At 43.0% G+C, this 11,587-nt stretch overlaps 1 protein-coding gene across 2 annotated transcripts in view; it reads left to right on the top strand.

Annotated features, from left to right (window-relative positions):
• The window catches only part of LOC107558041 (neurexophilin-2-like), a 16,493-nt gene extending 10,440 nt beyond the window's left edge, over positions 1–6,053 (top strand). The window contains exons 1-2 of one of the 2 annotated variants that reach the window (XM_016241649.1): positions 4,745–4,756; positions 5,084–6,053. In XM_016241649.1, the coding sequence (XP_016097135.1) occupies positions 4,751–4,756; positions 5,084–5,842 (765 nt within the window). In that variant the 5' untranslated portion in view covers positions 4,745–4,750 and the 3' untranslated portion in view covers positions 5,843–6,053. Of the gene's footprint in view, positions 1–4,744; positions 4,757–5,083 lie in introns of those variants that run through there. The other variant, XM_016241648.1, reaches the window with a different exon arrangement.
• The last annotated feature ends 5,534 nt before the right edge of the window (positions 6,054–11,587 follow it).

Below are 11,587 nucleotides of genomic sequence, written 5' to 3'. Positions count from 1 at the left end.
ATGTATATATGTATATATATATATATATATATATATATATATATATATATATATATATATACAGAGAGAGAGAGAGACCCCTTTTCAGTTAGTAAACATTGTGACGTTTTTTATGGGTGGAGCTTAGGTGGAGGCAGAAAGTTTCCCCTGACCGCTTCACTAACGCTAGCTAGCAGGTTTTGTTTGCTTGTTTTTTAACAATGACAGGAGAAAATTCTATTTTATCTTAATATGTAATGTCTCACTGTCCGGGATCCTGTCTCACTCACTGTCTGGGATTGTGATTATTATTTGAAAATGTTAACTTAACAGAAGGAACCAGATTGGCCGACTCGTACACACTCACTCAATGGATGGACAATCTGACAGCAGTGGTCTGACACACCTACCAGAGAGAGAAACCGAGTGCGTATAGTAAATAGAAACTGAGGGCATATAAATCTTTAGATGCCTATAAATATGTACTAACAGTGGCAATTGTAAGCAAATGCAACTACTTGAACACATACCTGACACATAACATGAGCCTTCACTGTTCCCTCTCTCTACAATTGCACTTATGGCAATTGTAGAAAGCGAGACGACAAACGGTTTCCTTTGTTTATCCGCTGGTCGTTAGTTAACTTGTTCCCCAATTTCTGAGTAGGTGGGCATGCATGAGAGATCTTTAGACTTATAACCAAACCATAATCCATACCAACAAAAAGACAATAGTTTATTTAACCTGAACTGATACGAAGTGCGCGCTGCAAATGCGAAAATTTTTGATGATCGTTTCTGTCCAGTCCACTCGTTTTATTGCTTTTAAACACAGCTGTCGTCGTTTTTTTGTCTGGCAATGGCAGCAAGAATGCGATAAAATTTCAAATTGGAGCCTGTACTCCATCGATTCTGACACTCAACAACACAAGAAGATGTCATTTTACGCTCCTTAAGTAGCCAAATTATGCGAGTCGGCTACATATGTGTGACTTATGTGCTGGTTTGTATTGGCCACCTCCAGTTATCCCTTTGTTTTGCCTCCAGCTAATGCTGTGAGGTAATTATGATGTCGGCACTAAAAGGGTCTATATATATATATATATATATATATATATATATATATTCACACACACTCAAACACATAAAGTTTAGGTTTAAAATTACTATTGCATACATTTAAAAATAACAACAAAATGTATCTATATTACTAGATCATAATTAATGTAATGAACTGTGGTTATTCTGTTAGGACACTTGTGTGAACTTTAGAGGAAGTACTGTATACATGCTGTTTGTGAAAGCAGAAAATGAAAGGTAAATATCTGTTTATTACTCTGACTCTAGCCTGCAGGACAGTACTGAAGTTTAGTTAAAGTCTTAATTAAAGTCCTTAGATTTCCCCCTCAGCAAACCTTGTATGCCTTACCTACCAAAGTCACAGCTTCAGTCCTTACCTTGAGTTAGACGTCAAACATATTACATTATATTATGTGTAGAATTACTGCCACCCTACGTGTAGGAGAGAGAGAGAGAACATGAGTGAGGTAGAGAGGGAAAGGATTGGGACCGATTGTCAGCACAACCTTTTAAGTTTTCCTCTCAAGGCAGTAAAGCGTTTTATTTTGCCTGTGATCCTTCTACTTGTCACAGCAATTTCCCCAGTTGTTCATCATCCTTTAACTGCTTCCACATTAGCATTATCATCTCCTTCCTGCTTCACCTGAAGGTGTCTCTCACCACAATTTCTCTAAATGTGAATGGTATTCATCTTCCCTTGTCAAGTCATCGAGTCCTGCAAAATGAAAAATGGAGCGAATCACATCCAAGAGGGAGAACAGATATGAGTGCTCTAGTTTACCAAACATCGTACAAGACCAGGGGGACTCAAAAGTGAATAAATGTTTCATCAAATACAAAAATCTCTTTTTTCTCATTTCCATTGAGGGTTATCTTCAATCTTTGTTCAGTCGACTTTCCGAAGATGCTGGAAAGTTTCAACTGCAGCCCAGAAATTCATCATGGAAATTTACACTGCATTCTTTCACTCTCTGTTTTTACGTGGAGGTGTTGTCTTAATTAAGTTTTGTGAAGAATGATATGTGGACTCCCCAATCCATGGGAAACAGATTGATTTCATATTATACAGGGAACTTTCAAATTACTGGGCTATTACTGGCTGTTTGCGTCATTTATAATGAATGAACATGATGTTCTCAAGCTGTTGCGTTATTTGACAACAACATTTTACACCCATTTTAAAGTTTACACAGATAAACAGAAATTGTTATTTTGTTTACATATGATTTTTAACCATATTTGATAAAGCACAGCCTCTGAAATACTGATATGCTCTGGACCATTTTAGATGGAAATGTCTTCATGAATGTAGTCCTTTCCTGACTGAGTTCTCATATGCTGCTGTTAAGCTTACAGCAAAATTAGTAATTATAGAGAAAATACAGGGTTGCTCGTCTGTGCGATTTCAAACAGCACTACTTTCACATCTGCTTCAGCAAATGATCCTCTCAGCCGTGCCTCAGGATGGCAGCCTGCGCTAATTACCAGCAAAACTAGTTTGGCTTATTTCTACAAATTATTAAGACTTTATCTTAAGTGGACCAGAACTCAATCTTGGAGCAAAAATTTTATTTGGCACATAGGATCAGCACTGCAGTGTACTGCAGAAATAATTTAATGTTTACCCTTTGCAGATCATTTGGATGTTTTTTAAACACTAAAGGTGCAAATTATATTACCGTCATCACATAGAACTATTCATTATTTGTTCGTTTTTGTTTAAAAATTCAAAGATTTTTAAGATTAACATCATTCCTCTTTATACTGCAACCTAAATTATAGCTATGATTTGAGCAAAGATAACAGCTGTCCTAATATTCATACCAACAGTATTGCTGTGATAATGCTTTTATAAAACACTTGGAAGAGAAAATCATGAAGGTAATATTGAGTAACTTGCATTTTAGACACAATATTGACAGCTGTGACCCAGCTGTGGGTCTATTTGACCTCCACCAGAGAGAATAACTGTGGAAGCAAAGTCAACTGCTGCGTCTCTGAGCAACACACAGTGGTGTTTTGGTCCTGAATTAATCAGTGTTTTTGAAGGAGTCGTGAATGATTCAGTGACTCACTCACATAGACAGCCACTTGATTCATTACTGAACGAATCAGTGTTTTAAACAAATCTTTTGAACGTTGTTTCTTTACATTCATGTTCGCCGTATTCTCCAGTGCATTGACTGACACTGTCTTCTCAAAGTAGTCAATCAGTGCAATATTATAAGTGCTGTAATTCGTCAAACATTCCACCCCCTCCTCCCCCTCATTGGTGATGCTGTAATCCAAGCATGATAGTAGTAGACGTAATAGAGGATTGGGTTGACATAATGTAAATTTTGTTTTTGTAATTGTATTAATTATCACGAGCTATAATAAAAACAAGTAGGCCTAAAACTAACAGATGGTTCTAACATATTTTATTAGGCTATAAATATTTGACTATATTACAGTTCCCCCTTAAAGCTCTTGTCTTTTTCTCCTTTTCCATCTCTCCAAACCTATTCTGCTCACGGGTGATTAGAGATGAGTGGATAGCACACACCTCCTGCTTTGTTACAGTTTGCTGATTTTTGTAAAATAACTTCTGTTTTTGCTTTTCAAATAAAAGGGTGGTTTCAGTTTAATATGTTGCAGGCTCATTTATTGGTAATAAATAATTGATAAATAATATTAATGATAATAAATAATCAAACAATATTGGGCTTGTTTTTGAAGCTGCGGTTGCAACAGTGGTCTGGAACACACAAACAGACTAACAAGTGCAAGAGTAAAGTTCCTGTAGAAAAAAATCCTATTCATTTTCTCAGCAGGGGAATTGATTTTGAATGATAACTTATACCTTTTTATAGACCGACCTACTGTGAGCTACAAGGTTGTTGATTGATGACATATGCCTTTTGTTGAAGCCATCAGTCTTTATTATTTAATTTTGTTTAACAGTGGAATTCTATAAAGAAATTTCCACCAGAGAATCGTGTCAAGTAAATAATGGCAAAAGAACTGTTTAGTGCCCACCCACTCCTATCAAACACTGCGAATGATGTACAGTAGAGTCTGTTTCCCTATGCTATCAACATACTTAAAGGGATAGTTCACCCAAAAATGAAAATTCTGTCATTAATTACTCACTCTCGTGTCGTTCCAAACCATAAGACCTTCGTTAATCTTTGTAACAAAAAAATTAAGATATTTTTGAAATGTTATGAAATTTTTCGTAATGTTATGAAACTACAAGAATACTTTTTGTGTGCAAAGAAAACAAAAATAACTACTATATTCAACAATTTCTTCTCTTCCGTGTCAGTCTTCGCTGCCTGATCAGGAGAGTACCACGGCGCATGCATGTGGTGTTGCTGACGCAGGAGCCGGCGTTCTGACTTAGAACCCGGATGAGCTGCACCTTGTTTACAAGCGGAAGAAGACTGACACGGAAGATAAGAAATTGTTGAATAAAGTCATTATTTTAGTTTTCTTTGCACACAAAAAGTATTCGCGTAGCTTCATAACATTATGGTTGAATGACTGATGTTACATGGACTATTTTAACGATGTCCTTACTATATTTCTGGGCCTTGAACGTGTCAGTTGCGTTGTTGTCTATGCAGGATCAGAAAGCTCTCGGATTTCATCAAAAATATTTAAATTCGTGTTCCGAAAATGAACGAAGGTCTTACAGGTTTGGAACAACATGAGGGTGAGTAATTAATTACAGAATTTATTACAATATTTCTATTCCTAATAGGCATATTTGCCAGTAAACATTCACCTCATAGCTGGATGGTTTAGTTAATGGCTTATAACCTTCTTAAACAATGTTTTTTTTTTAAAAACCTCTATGGGAAAAATATATGGACAAAATAATTCTGGAACCAAGGCCAAGGAAAGTGGGCACGCACTATTGCACTTTACGGTTGTATAATAAAGATCATAATTTTAGATAAGATTAGATTAAGTAGGTTATATATGTTATATATGTTGAATATACTGTAGTATTATGGATTCTTATGTTTGTGATTTTCAGTGTTGTTGGAAGGTCACATGCAGAAGAGTCCATATTCCAGAGGTGGGTCTTGTGGACTGGGGGGAGTTTGAAAACGAGGAGCACCCCTCCCCCAAAAGCGGCAGCCCCCGCGTTCTCAATCCCCTTCGCCTTTTCACCCGGGGATCCCCTGGGTTCAAGAGCAACAGGAGGGAGATTACATATTTGGAAAACATCGAGGACTCTTGGGACTGGTTATCTAACCAGACGGATGTCAGAGAGGTGCAGAGCAGGACTAAACGCAGACCAATCGTGAAAACGGGCAAGTTTAAAAAAATGTTCGGCTGGGGTGACTTCAACTCCAACATCAAAACTGTGAAACTAAATCTCCTCATTACAGGCAAGATAGTGGACCACGGCAACGGCACGTTCAGTGTTTATTTCCGCCACAACTCCACGGGCCTGGGGAACGTCTCCGTAAGCCTGGTGCCGCCTTCCAAGGTGGTGGAGTTTGAGATCGCCCAGCAGTCCACCCTGGAGACGAAAGACTCGAAATCTTTCAACTGTCGTATTGAGTACCAGAAAACAGACCGCAGCAAAAAAACTTCACACTGCAGCTATGACCCGTCCAACACGTGTTACCAAGAATCCACGCAGAGCCACGTGTCCTGGCTCTGCTCGAAGCCCTTCAAAGTCATATGCATCTACATTGCCTTCTACAGCACTGACTATAAACTGGTGCAGAAAATCTGCCCAGATTACAACTATCACAGTGAAACGCCATACGCATCCATGGGTTAAGATCCAGTCCATCCTAGACAGTGAGAACGGTCAACCTCATTTTCATCATATTTCATTTGATTTAGAAGCAATTAAAATAAATCCAGATGTTTCACATTAGGCTACACTATTGGCTTTTGGCTTAAAACGTCCCACATCCATCCCAAGGTTTGAGTTCCATTGGGAATTTTTTTTTCCGAAAACACATCTTTCGCTACTGCTCATGTTAATAAACCACAGACCTACTGAGGATAGATTGCATATGAAACACCTTTTTATTGTGAGGTTTATGTGTGTGTTTGTTTTATTGAGCAATGTGGCCTCTTGTTCAGCACTAAATTGTGTGAAGCATTTGTGCAGTTGTCAAGATAAGTGCGAACGGGTTAAATCATTCAGCAAAGACATTACATACAAATTACTCTTATTTATTTAGTATTTCACAAAAGATCTATGTGTGAATTGAGTTTTGTGTAAAATTTCAAAGAGTAATTTGCAATGTCTCATGAGAGCATAATTCATTGGACAGGTGGATTTAGTGAATCTGGCAGCCGGTTAACAACCCTTTGTCATGGTCTCGCCACAGAGATCCACATTTCCAGGCTCTAATTAACATTAATTATAGTGGGAAATTTCACTTACAAACCATGACAGAGGGGCCCGGAGCCAAAAACTGAAATTTAGCATGTCAGTCATGTAGCAAACATCTATTCATGCCAGTGACTTTGTATTGGAATCAAACTCTTTCATGTCCTCTGTTCCTGAAAAAGTGAAAATGTGTAAGGAGTAAATTTATGCAAACGTACATGAGGGTAATTTAATACAATATGCGAGTCTACCTTGTATTTAGTCTTTCATAATTTAAAACAGTATATGGAGAACATTTGAAATAATCATTTTTGTTTGCACATTATAGTCTAAATGTCAGTGTGTCACAATGAGCCAGTTGAAATGCCATAGTCTGATAATCAGAACTGGAATTCTCAGGTTCCATATGTGTGTGTGTGTGTGAGTGTGCCAAACAGATTATGACCGTTTATTTCATTTTTTCCATATCAAGGGCGACTGATCTGGATCGCAGTTCTGCTCGAAGTGAAGAATCAGATTGATAATTAATTGTACTGATACTCTAATTGTCTTGCCACATGAACATTAGCATCAAGAACATGTCGATACAAATATAGCTGTTTATAATTGTATTTAGTTTATAATCTCATGTGCAATTTTGTGAATAGTGTATAAATGTGACTATAAAACCGTGTGTATTTTGCCTTCTAAGGATGAATTTGTTTCTTTAATCTATCAATCCAGCATAAACAATTGTATTACTTTTGGTGTTTGACAGTTATATCAAGTAGATATAGAGCGGAGTCATCTAGCTTGTCAAGGCTTTATTTTCAGCAAATTGTATGCTTTATGTTTGTCTTCAATATCTGTAAAGTGCAAAAGAAAAGAAAAAATCCCTCAAAGAAAATACCTGAGAGCTTCCAGCTTTCTTTTAACCCTCTATGGTACACATTTGCACTGATTTGCTATGAAACAATTTTCACTCAGAAATGACTAGTACATTTCACAAAGAAATTGCAAGCAACACATTAAATTAAATAATTTGTAAGTAAAAAGACAGAAATAGTCTTGTAAAAATCTTTTTTTTATAGTGTGAATAATTTCTTGTCTTTTTTAAATCATTGCACATATTATTTATACTTAAATATTTCCCTAAAAAACAAGTTCCCTTTTGATACTACACGTACTGCGTCTTGCTAGAAGCATATGGGAAAAAGCCTTTTTTCTCCCGAACTGAAGCCTTTTTTCATTCACGCATTGAAACTGCACGGCCATTGGTTCGTGCAGTGTATTAAAAATTAACCAATGGCTAGGCAGCGGAGCTGTACGAGCCTATGGCGATGAAGCCCGCCAAAGACTGCTAAAGCCCACCAGAATGGGTGGGGCATCTGGCTATATAAGCGGGCGTTCGCCACAGGATTCTCAGATTTCTTCTCCTTCAGCGATGACTCTACGTCTCTACGCTGATCCGAAGCCGCTCGCCGTTGACACGCCTTCGCAGCTGGAATCGGGACCTCTCAGCACGGCTGACCTGCTTCTCCGCCGCTTCAGCGACACAGCAGTTCCGGTCCATTTCCCCTGCTGCCATCCGGCGATACTAAAAGAGCTACTAAAAGAACTTGGCGTTGTTGCAAATGCCACGCCATTACTGCGGTTTGTGCGGGTCTCCCCTGCACGCTGATGACGGCCACACGGAGTGCTTTTCCTGCTTGGGGAAATCCCATGTGGAAGCAGCACTCACGGGAGCTATTTGTTCCCGTTGCAAGAACTTCAGTCTCGCCTCTCTCCGCTCACGGATTGCTTTCTTTTCAGAGAGCGACTCCGCCCCTCGCACCCTCCCGTTTTCTTCCTCCCAGGGACCTGGAAAAAACAGCCGGGCAGAGGGCTCGAGCGACCGGCTGCGAGCGAGCCCCCGTCGGTCCAGATCCCGCGTGCCTCGCTCTCACCCCAGAGAAGTGTATTCTCCCGTCCTTTACTCCCAGTCTGATCAGCGTCCCTCTGCTGGTGTGAGTGACCTGATCTCATTTGGGGGAAGTGAGGACGAGCTGCTTGATGACAGCATATCATTGGCAGCATCGGATGCAGAGGAGCTGTTGGGTTCGGTGAATGACCCCACCCCCTCGCCATCGTCCGCGCCCAGCACCACCAAAGATGGGATGGATGCCGAGCTTCTCCGTATCCTCTCCAAAGCGGTTGAAGAGCTGGGTTTAAAGTGGTCTCCGCCAGAGGAGCCCTCCTGGCGGTCTGGATGATTGGTTCCTGCCGGGGCGCCGCCAGGCCCCTCGTCAGCGTTCCTCTCCATTTTTCCTGGAGGTCTATGACAAGCTCACCAGATTGTGGCGCGCTCCCTACTGAAGCTATGCGACATTTCCTGCCTAAGTACTCCAGCTCCACTGCTGCCTCTGCTCGCCCTAAGTCTGCCAGCACCTGCCGCCCGCGCCGTTCAGCCCGCTAAGGCTCGGCAGACGTGGGGACGCTCTCGCTCGGCCAAATGCTACCCTCTTCTTAAGCGCCAGGGACCCCGACCCAAGATTGCGTTGGACCAGGCGCATTAGGCATCATCCTGATCTGCGAGACAGGAAGAGGATGGGGTCAGATCTCGCTATGGCCGGACCGCCCCTCAAGGCCATCCCCGGAGTGTCGAGATGGGTTATGGGGATAATAAAATGAGGATATTCACTCCAATTCGCTCGAAGACCCCCGCGCTTCAGCGACGTGGTCCCCACCTCAGTGCAAAGAAAGGATGCTCATGTCCTGCACTCAGAGGTGATGAATCTGAATCACGCCCTCATGAAAAGGTCATTCAGGATGATTACACTGAAACAGATCCTCGTGCAAATTCACTCAGGGGACTGGTTCTTTTCTCTGGACCTGAAGGATGCATACTTTCACATCCAGATAACCCCCCGTCACAGGCGATTCTTGAGATTCGCGTTCGAGGGAGTGGCTTATCACTTTTACGACGTGCATGGACTCACTCTCACTACCCTCTGAGACAGATGGGAATCCGCATTCTCAATTACCTCGACGACTGGCTCGTTCTGGCCCAGTCGGAGGCAGAATTAATATCACACAGGACCCTCCTCCTCAGCCACCTGGAGTGCCTGGGACTCAGGGTCAATTTTGCCAAGAGCACGTTGTTCCCCAGCCAGTGAATATCGTTCCTGGGAACAATTTTCGACTCAGCCCAAATGAGAGCTGTAGTCATGTCAGACCGGCGACCTCCTTCGAGATTGGTTCCACTCGCCCTCTCAAAGCGTTTCAGAGGATGCTGGGCCTCATGGCGGCAGCATCGCCAGTGCTACAGTTGGGTCTGCTTCGTATTGCCCCCCTTCAGCGCTGGTTGAAACCACGGGTTCCATCCCATGCGTGGCGTCAAGGACGCCTGCAGATCAGGGTGAGTCAGGCCTGTGTAACAGCCCTGGCCCCCTGGAAGAACTCCCAATGGATGGAACAGTGCGTGGCCATGGGGATGGTTTGCAGAAGGACAGTTGTCACGACAGACACCTCCAACTCAGGTTCAGAAAACAACTCTCACTGCCCAATTTATTTCTCAAAGACCAGGGACGCGTTGGCCCACCATTGGCCCAACCTCCTTTATGTTTTTCCCCAGATCGCTCTGATCCCACAGGTAATCAGGCGAGTAAGGGAACAAAAACACAAGGTTCTCCTGGTGGCCCCCCTTTGGATGAACCATCTGTGGCTATCAGAGCTAACTCAGCTGTTGATAGCGGCCCCTTGGCCTGTTCCGCTGAGACAGGATCTCCTCTCTCAAGCGAACAGGACAATATGGCATCCTCGGCCCAACCTATGGGCCCTGCACCTTCCTAAGGGGTGCCAGGAGGCTGAATCCGCCTCATCCCCCTACTGTCCCTTCATGGGATCTGCCCACTGTGCTGAGGGCCCTGAAGGGCCCTGCTTTCGAGCCGCTACAGTCTGCCAACATTCGGTCGCTATCGCTGAAGACTGCTCTGCTTCTAGCACTGGCATCAGTAAAGCGAATAGGGGACCTGCAGGTGCTCTCTATTAGCCCTGCCTGGCTGGAATTCGGGCCTAACGACACTAAAGTCGTCCTGAAACCAAGGCACGGTTACGTACCTAAGGTGCTCTCCACTCCGTTCAGAGCACAGGTCATTACGCTCTCCGCGCTTCCTCCCTCTGAAAAGGACAGAGAGCTATCTCTGTTCTGCCTCATCAGAGCTCTGAGAATCTATATTGAGCATTCCGCACCCTATAGGCGGTCGGAACAACTCTTTGTCAGCTTCGGTAACCGCACCAAAGGGCTTCCGGTCACGAAGCAAAGACTCTCTAGAGGGATAGTAGACTCCATCTCGCTAGCGTACTCTTCTTTGGGTCTTCAATGCCCCATTGGAGTACGGGCCCACTCGACTAGAGGCATCGCCTCGTCTTGGGCATGGTCCAGTGGTGTGTCCATTGCGGATATTTGTGAGGTGGTCAGTTGGGCCTCGCCGTTCACATTCGCAAGGTTTTATAACCTGGAAGTCCCGGCCTTGCAGGCAAGGGTCTTTTATGCTTGAAGTGACATGCGCTGTGTAAACAGATCTGGCAGAGAGCCCTTGGCCGTATCACGCTCAAGCTCTCTGGCATTAGTTCACCTGCTAGCTCTGTGTAAACAGATCTGGCAGAGAGCCCTTGGCTGTATCACACTCAAGCTCTCTGGCATTAGTTCACCTGTTAGCTCTCAACCCCTGGGTGTCAAAGTTACAGGAGTACTCTGGAATGATTAACCAGGCCGGGTGTGACTTCAGGAAGCTCAGCCCGTCTTAGCCTTGGGTTGTTGTTAACTTCTCTGTGGGCATTGGTTGCTTATGGAATTTGATACTTTTAGTCGTTCCACTATATTAGCACGGCGTGATTGTACTGTGTTCCCATATGCGTCTAGCAAGACGCAGTACGAGTGTAGTATCGAAAGGGAACGTACTCGTTACTAACGTAACCTCGGTTCCCTGAGATACGGGAACGAGTACTGTGTTGCTAGCCGTGCTATGTAGCTGCATGACTCAGTCGTCGCTTCAGTCAAAATAACCTGAGAATCCTGTGGCAAATGCTCGCTTATATAGCCAGATGCCCCGCCCATTCTGGCGGGCTTTGGCAGGCTTCGTCGCCATAGGCTCATGCAGCTCTGCTGCCTAGCCATTGGTTTGTTTTTAATACGCTGCACGAACCAATGGCCGTGCAGTT

Source organism: Sinocyclocheilus grahami, unplaced genomic scaffold (assembly GCF_001515645.1).
Source record: "Sinocyclocheilus grahami isolate Dianchi unplaced genomic scaffold, SAMN03320097.WGS_v1.1 scaffold630.1, whole genome shotgun sequence".
NCBI lineage: Eukaryota > Metazoa > Chordata > Actinopteri > Cypriniformes > Cyprinidae > Sinocyclocheilus > Sinocyclocheilus grahami.
The sequence above is the reverse complement of the archived record's forward strand: the minus strand, read 5'-3'. Positions and strand labels throughout refer to the sequence as shown.